At 29.2% G+C, this 14,083-nt stretch overlaps 1 protein-coding gene across 6 annotated transcripts in view; it reads left to right on the forward strand.

Moving 5' to 3' along the window:
• The window catches only part of LOC119677310 (peripheral plasma membrane protein CASK), a gene marked incomplete at its 3' end in the record, with an annotated part of 73,242 nt that extends 59,907 nt beyond the window's left edge, over positions 1–13,335 (forward strand). For 3 of the 6 annotated variants that reach the window (XM_038088596.1, XM_038088597.1, XM_038088600.1), the window contains 11 exon segments: positions 5,021–5,206; positions 5,301–5,465; positions 5,577–5,645; positions 5,882–5,911; positions 8,186–8,284; positions 8,353–8,491; positions 9,061–9,114; positions 12,593–12,712; positions 12,787–12,909; positions 12,981–13,088; positions 13,160–13,335. In XM_038088596.1, the coding sequence (XP_037944524.1) occupies positions 5,021–5,206; positions 5,301–5,465; positions 5,577–5,645; positions 5,882–5,911; positions 8,186–8,284; positions 8,353–8,491; positions 9,061–9,114; positions 12,593–12,712; positions 12,787–12,909; positions 12,981–13,088; positions 13,160–13,335 (1,269 nt within the window). 6 annotated transcript variants of the gene reach the window in all.
• Positions 13,336–14,083: the final 748 nt, after the last annotated feature.

Below are 14,083 nucleotides of genomic sequence, written 5' to 3' on the forward strand. Positions count from 1 at the left end.
AAACAGCAAACAACCATTATCTGCATTTCGTCTTAACTTTTATTAATCGTCAAAATCACGTCTGCTTGCTTAACTTTGTTCATAACCCGGATACCGAAAACTCAGAAATGAATGAAGTGAGCAAGGCAAGGGAAGGTTCATTTACTCGTAAAAATATATAATAATTCTATAAAAAGCAATAAGTTGAACATGAGACTAAATATGGTATGTGGTATGTTGTTGCTTGTTGGTTGGAGAGGGTTAAGATACGAGGAATAGTATATGATGTGTGTATGGTTGAGCACGTGGGTAACTAAAAATTTAAAATTAATCCGTTTGTTAGGCCAATAGTCGTCTAGGCCATACTGAGTCTTAAATGTGGTAAACACACAAATGTGTTGATGCTTTAAGACAGCAAGCACACACCATTTATCAAACATTTAATGTCAACGTAAAAGTCAACTTTAACGTCAAATTTTCCAAACTATGCCGGTTACTTGTGTTACAAGTGACTTCCTTAACAAGTAAAACCTTTTAAAAATTGCTCAGCCAAGCGACTTTTTTGGCCAATATACTATAGACAGAGAACGAACGAGTCGAGTGTACAGCATCATATCGCATCGCATCGCATAGCATAGCATCGCATCGCACCGCACAGTTGTGTTTATTAAATTAATTCACTATTTTATTGGCTAAACTAAGTGCAAAGTATGATGCCTCCTGTTTGCTGATGTTGCTTACTGCTTACTGCCTGCCTGATGTCTGATGCCTGCTGCCTCTTGCTTCCGCTTGGTTAAAATTATTAACGTTGAAAAGTCGAAAGAGCGGGTGACACAAGTTGAGGCTGATTTTGCAATTGCTGAAGCAGCAAATGATGTTTAAAATGAGGCAACACTGTTGTTGTGGCATTAAATCAGATTATGGCGTTAAGTTGAGTTGATTTCTTTTTTTTTACTACTCGTACTACTACTTCCTACGTGTATCCACCTACCTCTTGCATCTGTCCTATTTTTATGAATGCTGTTGCTGTTGCTGTTGCTACTGCCAACATCGCCAACATTGCCAACATATTGAAAAGTATTCGCTGCTATTGCCAACAGCAGAAATTTATGCTACAAAATTTTATTTGAAAATTTTATTACTTTCATTATGTCAAAATGTCAACGTGGTACGAGTATAGTACGTTACTGTTTGTTACTGTATTTGTGCGGTACAAGGGAAGAAACAAAATAAAAGCAAATAAATTGTAATAAAAAAATCTGTAAAGCCTTATTGGGTAATGTCAGCTCGCGCTAAGTAATGACATACCGCTAAGGTTAGCTTCCCATCTGTAGGCAACGTCACTTTTGCTATGCGGTTGAGGCATTACGATAGTTTAAGAAACGCTTAGCGTTTGTCTGAAATATTGCTTGATTATCATAGCATTAGCATTTGGGGTTACAAATATTGAAATTTGATTGATATTTCTAAGCTATGCAATAAGTGCTTAGTTCTAATTAAGTTTAATTGATTAGTAAAAAAAAAGTTAATTAATTTACTTGTAATTACTCAAATCATTAAACCTTCAAAGCACTATACTTTATTATAAAATCATCCAAACTAATAGTGCTTCTCTTTCAGTGTAATAATGTATCTCACCCATAAGAGTGTCTCTTCTCTTGCCATGTTATAATAAAATCGACAGCTATGGTGATTGAATAAATATCTTTATTTTGCACCACAGGCTTATTTCTATTGTATTCATTAAAGTCTATCTTATATAAAAACTAAATGTTTGACGTTAATTTCTATGCTTGATTAAACCCTGTATCGTTATTAAAAATTTGTATTATTGTACGCCATACTCGTATCTTTTATTCACATAATGCTCTACTTATGACAAGTATTTAGTCAATATAAAATTAACAATATTAAAAATATTATCGCAATATTACAGACTAGTTAGGTGAATAAGGTCGAATCTTCACAGTTAGCTTAGCAGTTAATTATATTCCATAATGTTTGCAATGATTAAAATAATGTTTGTTTTATAACCAACCGGACTCAATGTGAACCGGATGACTGATTTGTATGTTAAAGATGTAGGGTGCGGTCAGCGCGGTCCTGGGACGCTAGCGAAGACAATCTATAAGACTTGCTAAGAATCTAATGGTTCAATTTGTCTTGTGTTGTTCTATGTTCGAGTGTCCCGTAAAAACCTATATTAACTAAGAGATTTCAATCTTATTGTAATTAATCATGCAGCTCTTCATCTTGGTAGTAAGCTTTGACGATATCTTATTCTGTTGCTAAACGTGATAGTAAATCAATCTTCTAAACAGAAACTGTTGAGGGAGCATCCTGTGAAGAAATACCAAGTCTTATCACTTCGTTAGCGTGCTTGTCTTCGTGTTATCCATATAGTTAAAAAATCATATATTTATCTAAGCGATGTTGTGATATATTCTTCTACTCTTCAAGATCATTACGAAGAAAGCATTTAATGAAGGCTTAAAAAATATTGCAAAATTAAAAATGGATTCAAATGTGATGTTTTGCGGATTTGACTTTCTTTTGATGACTGAATGACTTTTATTTTAGACTAGATGACTCTTAATCACTTTCTACCGTTCTCTATCACTTTAGGTATAATCAGGAATTTAAATTAAACTTTTTGATCAGTCTAGACGAATCTCATTCTATCACTCTACTGCTTTCTACCTCTTTATATTCTAAGCATCCAATTGAAATTTTTTTCTTATAATTATTTTTGTGTAAAAATCAAAAAGTGAACATTTTAATTAAAAAAACAATAACTTGCAGTACTCATGTAATACTTGAAACTAAAAGTTATAGTCAATTTTATTTTATTTTTATTATATTCCTACCACTACTTAAACCTCCACTCAGTGGTACATTCGAATATAATAAAACTAATTGTAAAAGTTAAAGTCCTTTAAATTCTAAACATTGAGAATTAAAAAAAATATTTAAATCACTGTAAATAAAAATAATAAAACTTTCATTCTTCTCCGACCGATCGTAAACATTTATACCATGTGCTGCTGCAAATATCCCAACCAACCTCCATTTTTATAACCCCTTTCGCATTCTCAGACGATTTAAACATTATAATTTTAATGTTTGAAATGTGAAACGATTTTTTAATTTTCCATGTTGACATTATTGCAAAACTATGCCAGCATTTCTTAATTTGTTTTTCTATTCAAAGCAATCTCAACCAGAAAGGAACTCATTTCTCACACCACACCATACCACACCATTTAGACTGCAATTACTACCAGCATAACCACAATCTCATTCCTCATTCCCATCATTCCCATCCTTTCCGTATATACATACATAGCCGCATGGCTTCCTTTCAATAATGTGTAGAAATTAATTTCTTCGTTATATTTCGGTCAAGCGATGTACTAAAATTTTCTATGCGAATATTTATTTGTGGGAATGCTGATTGCTGGTATATATATGCATCTAATAATAGGTTATTCGGTTTTGGATATATACCATTTTACACATTTTATCGTTTCTTTTTTTTGTTTTTTTTTTGTGTCTTTGATAACGATTCAGTTGGAACTACGAGTCCTGGTACATTGTTAAATAGGACATTAATTTGCGCTTTTATTTCTGGTGCACTTTAAGCTTTTCGCCGAAAGCTCTTCGACTTTAATTCATAATTTTAGTGAAGTATTACGTCCACTGTTTAGAAATTCCATCCGCATAAGGGAACAAAAGGAGTTTTACGCATGAGTGTAAGCACTTACACATCTGCAGGGTATCCTTTTTTTATTACTGACAATTTCTACTTACAGCTTATGGCTTACCACCTTGTGCAATAAGAAGAAGTTTTATTTAATGTTTATATTTTGCATTATATTTCATAATTTTTCATAATTTTTCATATTTTTCATATTTTTTCTTCATTTTTTCGAATTTCTTATAAAGAATTTTTAAAGTCCATAACAGCCATAACAATAATAACAATAAAATATGCTTAAGTTGAGCACGTATCCTTTAGCGAAGGGAAAAGCCACAAATTAATTTCAAAGCTTATTCAAAGTATTATTGACCATAATTCATTAACCAAAGAGGCAAGCATCTGCGGGTGCGGAGAGAAAAGACGAAAAGAATACTTACCACTATACGACTATATGACTATACGAGTATACAAGAATGCGGGTAAGTGTGTAAATGTGTAAGTGGGTAGGCATAAAATCATTGAAGAAATGAATAAATAAATAAATGAAGGACGCAAAATTTAATATTAAACCACATTATTGTGGGTGCACTACTAAGTCAGAGCAGAAGGTCGCTGCCGAACGTTAAAAGGACATTTTATTAAATTAGTAACAGTCGCTATTTGCGAATGTCATGGTAGGTAGTAGGTAGTAGGTAATAGGTAGGTGGTAGGCGGTAGGCGGTATAATTGTAACGCAACGTGGGGAAAATATAGTCGAATTTTTGAAATACCAATTGAAACCGCAATCACTCCCGTTGTGAGGAAATGGTACTAACTGTTCGCTGCCTGCTACCGCCGGCTGCCGGCTGCCTTCTGTCTTCTGCCAAATGGTGCTTTGTCATTTGTTGTTGGCAGAATTTTTGTGGCCAAAAATGATGTTATTGCTATGATTAATGTGAACAAAGCCCAAGTTCTTTCTCTGCATATTGAAAAATCGCAATATAATCAGTGGCGCTGAATGAATGTATAAGTGTGCCTCCTGTTCGTATGCCTGGTGCCTGGTAAGCTACTTCGAATGTCTGTGGTGGCATAGAATTGGTATTTTGTAATACCATTCTTTGCCTTCATTTTATATTTGGTTTTTTGTACTCGTTTTTGTTGGTTTTGTAATAATAATCTTACGTAAGCAACTATGAGTTGTCTTTTGTTGCAATTCCGCTTTGCCATTTGAAATTGCCATTTGTGCGCTATTGTATTAAATGAATAATTGTATAAGTATTTTTGCTGTACAAGAAACAAAAAAAAAGAAAAAAAAAAGTAGCCTTGATACTGATATCGATATGCGCCATCCTTTTGTTACAGGCTTTGCTGCATACCCATGATGTTGTTGCCAGAGACGTTTATGGTGAGGAAGCTCTACGTGTGACTCCACCACCACTGGCTCCCTACATCAACGGCGATGAGATAGACAATGTGGAAAGCGGGGAATTGCAGCATGTGACCAGAGTACGTTTGGTGCAATTTCAAAAAAATACTGACGAACCAATGGTAAGGACCACAATTTCACATATATTGTGACCACAATTGTGAAATAATCATATACAATAACTATTAACTTGATGCTTACTATTACTTTCTTTAGGGTATAACTTTGAAAATGACTGAGGATGGACGTTGTATTGTGGCTAGGATTATGCATGGTGGCATGATTCACCGTCAAGCGACATTGCATGTTGGCGATGAAATACGTGAGATAAATGGTCAACCAGTGCAGCATCAATCGGTGGGTCAGTTGCAACGCATGTTGGTAAGTTAATCGAAACTAATAAAATAGTAAATCACTTGCTATGTTATTTAAATAAAAAAATGTTTTAACATAATTTAAAAAAAAATATATTTTTTATTATTTTAATTATAGCGTGAAGCTCGCGGTTCAGTTACCTTTAAAATAGTTCCTTCTTATAGAAGTGCTCCACCACCTTGCGAGGTAATGCTTTTATTCCATTTAACATTTTGTTTCTGATATTTTTAAGTAGAATTTTGCTGTGTCATTTTGCAAACTTAAATGCACATTTTGCATTAAACTTCTTTGTACACAAGTCACAAATTTAGTTATTTTTTTTCTTTTTAATTTAATTTTAATGTATATAAGTTAAAAATTTTTAATTAGTTTTTCATGTGCCACATTAACATTCCTTTAACTTTTCACACATACCAACGCAGCTTTTCAGGATAAGACCAGCTCCAGTTCTAGTAAGTAAACATGACGATTTAGAAATTAAATGAAATTAAAATTTTTATTTTTATTATTTTTAATTTTATTTTTATTTAACATTTATTTTCTTTGTGCAAAGATGAGTAGGTTTTGATTTTGAGAAAGTACAGGCAATAAAATTAGGATGATGTTTTCAAATAAAAATAGATCTTAACTTCGGTAATCATTTATTACCTTTGTAAATGTAACAAAAAAAAAACAATAAAAATAAATATAAAAATCCAAGAAATTCAATGAAAAATTAAGAAAAAGAAATTTATGCAAGTTGGCAATGCGACAAGTATCTACTCTGATATAGATGAGTTCTGTTGTTTAACTTTATCTCAAGTGTGTTTGCTGATAAAGAAGGTCAAAGTTTTGGTAAATATTAAATATTAATATACGTGTATATTTACGTAAATATTTATTTGAAATAAGAATATCTTTATGGATGCTTTTTAAAGTACTGAGAAAGAATAATGTAGTAGCGAACAGTGTCTCTGTGACTTTAAATTTAGAAAAAGAATAACTTTTTATTCATTAAACTTTAAATACACTTAACAGAATTGAAAACTCATTATGGGAATATTTGAAAACTCATATGTGGACGTTAACTAAAACTTAAGTTCAATAGATCAAGTTTTTAAAGTATGTTGTTGAAGCTCATGACGTATATCCTCTCATTGAAACTTAAAAATTCCGAAACTCGGACTCTCACGCTTCTGAAATGATACAATATTGGATAGGAATACATAATTTTATATTAATTGGGCAACGGTCAAATATTATTTAAATGCTTTAATAAATGAAAAAGTCTGTTAAAGTATACAAAAAAAAAAAAACAACTAGGAAACAGAAGTTGTAACGTTGAAGTTTTCACCCTGGTACTTTAAAAAGAAAAAAATATTTTTTTTTTATTCAAGTATCAGTCATCTAACACCTTCAATACATTTAGTTAACTTAAACATATTTAGTTTAATTCAAATTTAAAGAAAAAAATGTAAAATTTACTGAACTATATATATCGTCACATAATTTAATACATAGGCATATTTAGAGTAATGAAAGAACAAAGAACGTTTCATTAGTTCTCAAAGTTCTCTTTAGTAGACTGGATTAGTAAAGTTGGCCAAAAAGGTGCTATAGATATAGATATTTATGAATATCTATAGAGCTATAGATAAGTTTCTTTTTTTTAATGGAGTGATATATCTTTAGCGTAGCATATTAACTTTTTAAATTGGGTCAATAATATTTGAAAGGAACAACGGCTTCATTTTGACAAGAAAAAAATGCTGCACAGATTACTAAACGAACTGAAATAATAATTAAAACTATAAATTTTATTTGGTTGAATTACCTTCGAAGAAATTGAAGATGTTCAAGACGTGAAGTTAGACGAGAAGGTGATAACCATAATTTTTCAATGTATCAGGTACAATTTAGTTTGATTATGTCCTCATTTGGATAAGGAAAAAGTGCTATTCATTTAAGATAATACACAGACTTGATTTCAGGAGATTAGTTTTCATTTCCCAACTTGGACAAAAGTACAAAAGAGAAACTTACTTTAAAGTTTTGTTTTTATCATATTCTTTGGACGGGTTAAAATAGTTACAGAATTGAAAGATTAAATATGTAAAAAATAAAAAGAATTTTTTGTTTTTGAAAATATTTATTATGACTTGACTCTCTATAATATCTTAATATTGACAATTTTAAAATATAAAGTCTAAAAATTTAACTCTTAATTCTGATTTAATTCACTATATAAAACTAAAAAGTCCATAGCTTAATCACAAAATGAGGAGTTTCTTTGGGATTATACAATTCGAACAGCTTTTTTTTGAGAATGAAATGAATTTTTCTCTTTGTCTTCTACTGCATTTTGGACATTAAATAATCAATAATCAATATATAAATTCATTTTAACTTACAGTCCCAACACGCATCAGAAAAGCATTATAGAATAATGTTGTAATATACACTATCTCACATAGTTTAATCTTCATCATACAATCTTCTTGGTAAAAAACTAACCATAGTTATAACTTTACATACCCTGTACGTAGCATTAACATATTATTTCAGAGAAATAAAGTTCGACTTTGAAACATTAAATGAAGAATGTAGGATTTGTACATACGTCATATATCATAATGAGGTGATAGTATCATTTATCATGCAAAGTTAGACAGACAGTTTAAAAAATTGAATTTATAAATTTATTACTTTAAATATTTTTTATTCAAAATATTGTCTGATTATTTTAGATATTTGTTAGAGCGCAGTTTGACTACAATCCTCTAGATGATGAGCTTATACCTTGTGCTCAAGCTGGTATAGCATTTCAAGTGGGTGATATTCTACAGGTAAATCTTGATACATATAAATAATTTGAAAGATATCTAAAGAAAAATCAATTCCTTTTTATCCACAGATTATTAGTAAAGACGATCATCATTGGTGGCAGGCCAGACTCGACACAGTTGGTGGATCTGCAGGTTTAATACCGTCACCAGAGTTACAGGAATGGCGGATTGCTTGTCAAACTGTCGATAAGACCAAACAAGAACAAGGTTAGTAATTATGGTAAAAAAAATGGTTAAGAATTTTTGGCTCTTATGAAATTGGATGTTTTCTGTATGATTTTCTAAATATATTTCAAAAGTGTATGTAATTGTAGTAAAATAAAAAGTATCTATAATTATAAAATTATAAAAATGTAAGGTGTGATAATAAATTTAATATAAATTTATATTAATTCATTTATTATTTATGGTACTTATTCTGATTTTGGTTAAATTTATGAAGGAAATAAACTTATGATTTACATACTAAATAATAAATTTTGTATTGTTTAGCATGAAAAATTTTATAAATCATATTCATATATTCATGCTTAGTAAATGTTTATGCATTCCATCATTAAATATTTATTTTTATATGTACTAGTAACATATAAGGCAAACTTATATATAGAAATCAAAAAAAAAAAGTATAGTCGAAACATTATTTTAATTTTATTTATTTATTTTTCCCTATTTAATGGTTAACGTAAATACTGGCATATTTATTGTTTCCTTTAAACATAATCAAACAAAATACATTTGTATTATGTCACTTAATAATAATGCAATAAATACAGGAGAGCCGGGAGCAGGATGTTCAGCACATGCTGATGGGTGTGATGGATCTACAGGTACAACAAAAACACATTCAGCATAAAAGAAACTTTCACTTTTGGGCAATCATGTCTCTTTTGATGTTCATTTTACATTTAAAATAAAAGTTTATTTACAATTTATTTACAATGAGAATTGTTACTTTTTTAGAGTTTTTAGTATGTTTCCATACACCTATTGCAATTCACTAGTATGATCAAAACTTTACGTAGCTTCCATCGTACATATTGTACAGAAATCAAATTTAATCCCTGCACAAAACTGTTACCTACAATTTTTTGAACTCGCTTATTGCTTAAAGTAGAAACCAGTGGCACTAAATTTACAAAAGTTTGTTTTATACTATTTTCTATATATCATTTTCTACATAAACTTACATATTTCATTTTATATATGTTTTAATTTTTATTATTTAGATATAAGTTAAATTGTATATGATTTTAATGTTATATAAAAATTTATTGTTATTTTATGTATAAAAAAAATCGTGATAGAAATAAACCTATTAGATATCTACTAATATATTTAAATAAGTTGATCGTAATCATTAAATTTATTAATATTATTAAACAGAGTTATATAAGTTACTACAATAATTATTTACATATACATAAGTTAATTGAAAAACAGTATTATTAAGTTTTCATATAAGTAATTACTTAAAGTAATGTATGTGTAGCTGTGTATGTAGTGGAATATAATTTACAAAATTTTAAAAATTTATTCAAGAACTTATTAAACTTACAATATTTAGTCTAAAAGTATTTATTCTAAAATTTAAATTAATTTAAATTAAACTTAAATTTATATATTAAAATAAAGCCACTTTAATGATAATATGTATGAAAAAAGCTATGATATGTAGTATTCGTTTTTTTTTTATATAAGACTTACTTATATACTTCTTCTATATCGTAATTTTTTTTTATATTTAAATCGGACTTTTAGTTTTCCTTACTTAAATTAGCAGCTTATGTTTATTTATTATTATTAAATGCTGTTGGATCAGGCCTTGCTGCGATATTTTCTCACCGTTTTTGTCATTTTTAATAACTCATCTCACTACTCCAGTAACAAATCTCAAAAATGTTAATAAATTTTTTTTTTTTTTTTTAAAACATTGAACCATGTAATTTAACTCTTGTTGTGCGATGGACAGGAAACGATTCCAGTATCGATCAGTATCAACTCTTTAAAAAACCGAATGTTGTTTGAAGAATTAAATTAAAAGATATTGTATGCTTAATTAATATTTAACCTATCTAGGTGAGATTGAGACTTTTTTAAGCAATAGCACATTATATCATGATGTACCAGATTTCCTTCTGAGTGTCGGACCTCATTCAAACCAGAGTCCCTTTTAATAATTATAGCATTTGTGTTGAATGTTGATGTAAAGAATCTAAAGCAATTTAAAAATAAAATAATAATGATCAATTAATTTATGTGGACATGTTTTTGTAAATATATTGCAAAATTATGGTTATTCTTTGGTAAAAATTAAAACTTATAGACTTCAACTAGTCTGTCATAAATGATAAACTGATATATACACAATTATTGTGTTTAAAATATTAAAAAAGGGCGATAAAAATTCCACAATTGGATGAGAAGTGAAAAGTGGTGGGGTATAAGCAAAGAATCTATAGTACAAAGAAGTGTCACGCTCATACAAACGAAATACCCACTTTATTTTGCTGGTGGATTTAAAATAAATCCACCCAACCTCATGCAACAATGTTCGATCGAGTCACAACTGGTATGATGTTCAGTTCAAACCAATATGTGAGTCAAGTATGGCTGACAAAAGCCCGACTGCATACGTATTCAATCGTATACATACAACCCTCTGTATTACATTATATGCATGTTTGTATGTTTGTTCGCTGTAAAATGTTCAAGCGATCATACAGCATTTCAGTGACGAAATTAAAATTGTGTACATTTGATAAGTTTTTGAATTTAATAGTATATAAAACAAAATTACCTGTTTGCTATTGGTATGAATTGTAGTGTAAAAACACATTACAAATTTATTTATGTCTCAAATCTGATTTTTTCCATTCTATGAAGCTTTATTTTTAAATGTTGTCCATGCGCAATGTTTTCGAAACAATATCGTAAACACCAATTTTAACATTTCAATCCGGTGTAAATAGCATTCATGCGTTTCCTCAAACCAGGAAGCATTATTAGTGGTTTTAATGACTTCTATACATTTTTTCAATATAATTTTTCTTGCTTTTCTAGTATTTTTATTTTCTTTAAAATACTTTTCAAACACTTTTATATGAATCTTAAAAATATTTTTTAAAATAATCACAAAGCCACCAAAAATTCAAACTATTAAGAAGTAGTTCCTTTTGAGGTAAAATATATGCACAAATGTGCAATAAAAACATACATATTAATATTCTGCAGACTTAATGTCTCCAATATCACATTTGTACATACATAATAGTTTTTGTAGTGCATCATTTGTTGCAATAAAAAAAATAATATATTCTAATACTCTTTACTCCTATGATATGGGCCTTTCCAATACAAGAAGATAAACCAACAAAGTATATGGAAAAATAATTTGAGGGATTTCTTTACCATTCACTTCGTTACTAATCCATGCATATTAATTAAATAGACAAATAAAAACAAGAAAGGCAAAAGAAACAGGCGTATAAAAACAATTGTGGGTTGCAATGAGTTTGAACTGGACATCATACCAGTTGTGACTCGATCGAGCATTGTTGCATGAGGTTGGGTGGATTTATTATAAATCCACCAGCAAAATAAAGTGGGTATTTCGTTTGTATGAGCGTGGCACTTCTTTGTACTATTGATTCTTTGGTATAAGGTAGAAATAATGTAGGAATAAGCAGAGGAATAGCAGAAATTGTTCAGGAATTATGATACCCCTTAGATACAAAAGACTGTTATGGTAGTTTTTGTAAAATATTAAATATTAATAGGTATATGGGAATGGAATAAAAACTTTCATTATAATTAGAGTACACTGTAAGGAGTATTACAAACAAAACTTGACTGCTATTAAATTAAATTTCAAAAAAAAATTTAAAACTTTTATTAATATCTAATATTCCAAACCAGCGGCATGCTTTTTTTTAATAAATTATATTATGATATAATTGGTATAATATGATATTTATGATAATAAAATTTTTAAGACACATGTATTAACTTTTTTTATACTTTGCACCATTCTTAAAATCTTAAATAAATTAAATCCGAAAAAAAAATTATACATAAAAAATTTTGTTTCCGTAATAAATAAAACTCTTTTTTAATGCATTTTAAAAAATTTCTCTATGTAAACTCTATACTCGCATGCTTCTGGCAAAATGTACCTAAATTGTGATATTTAAAACAAAAAATTATCGCATGCTTCAAATTATTTTGTCGCATGCTATTGCTTATTCAATGCTTAATAACTTTTATTTAATAATAATGCATTTTATATTAATTTTTTTGATTTAATAGTGAATTGTTCTATCTTTGGACGTAAAAAGAAACAGTGCCGTGATAAATATTTGGCTAAACATAATGCAATATTTGATACTTTAGACGTGGTAACATACGAGGAGGTTGTAAAAGTCCCAGGTAATGCCTTAGCATGAAATTAAAAAAAAGTAATTTATTTAAAAAATTGATCGTTTTACCTTTTTACCTTTTAGTCGGTGATCCAAATTTCCAGCGTAAAACTTTAGTATTACTAGGAGCTCATGGTGTGGGCCGCCGTCATATTAAAAATACATTGATATCTAAGTATCCCGATAAATATGCTTATCCCATACCACGTAAGTTTATATTCTTTTATATATTTTAAATATTATAATTCATTACAAGTACTGTTTTTCTTTATACATAGATACAACGAGACCTGCTAAACCAGAAGAGGAAAATGGTCGTAGTTATTATTTTGTTTCTCATGACGATATGATGGCAGACATAGCTGCTAATGAGTATTTAGAATACGGTAATACTTTGTAATTAAACATTAATCAGTTAAATCATATACTAATGTTATTTTTGATGTAAATATTACAGGAACGCATGAAGATGCTATGTATGGTACGAAATTGGACACCATACGCCGCATTCATACTGACGGTAAAATGGCTATACTCGATGTAGAGCCACAAGCATTAAAAATTTTACGCACAGCTGAATTCACGCCTTATGTAGTATTTATTGCTGCTCCATCACTGCAAAATATAGCCGATGTAAGAAAAAAAAATATATTTATAATTTAAATATAATTAATTAATTATTCATTTCATTATTAATATTTTTATAAGTAAGAATCATGGTTATTCGTAAAAAAATTTATAAGTATAGTATCTGTATTCCCTGTCATATGTTAACTTTAAAAATATTACAGAAAAACTTATTCTAGGTACGCTTTCATGAACGTACATTGGCCTTTACTAAGCAATGTTGCTGTCTCTCAGCCCGCTTCCGATATCCTACACTGTACTCATTTCTTCCATAATAGTGTTATGTTTATATAAACAAAAGAATTCTATTTAGTAATAGCAAACATTTTTTTTGGAAGAGTGCATTATAGATACTTCAGTTATCAGTCTTATATTCTACATAGTTCTCGATTAGTTGAAATTAAGCATGGTTTCTCCTTGTGAACGGTTAAATAAACCACGAACTTGTGAACGGTTATAGTAGATCCTTTAATGTTCTTCAATCAAATTTTCGCAACATTAATCTAAAGATCAGACAAATGCCTTCGTTTAAGAAGGACAGAGTGGTCTTTCAAATTTTTTTTTTTTTTTTTTTTTTTATTTTATTTTTAATTGTATCTTTCTGATAAGAAATTGACAATTATGTAATCAAATCTTAAAAACTAAACATAATGCAATTAGCAGGTGCAAAAAAGGAGTTTAAACTTTATAATAAAATGAAATGGATTATTATTATCAAAATTTATATCAACATTTTTAGTAAAATTACGTTAAG

The sequence above is a fragment of the Teleopsis dalmanni genome, chromosome 2 (assembly GCF_002237135.1).
Source record: "Teleopsis dalmanni isolate 2A chromosome 2, ASM223713v2, whole genome shotgun sequence".
NCBI lineage: Eukaryota > Metazoa > Arthropoda > Insecta > Diptera > Diopsidae > Teleopsis > Teleopsis dalmanni.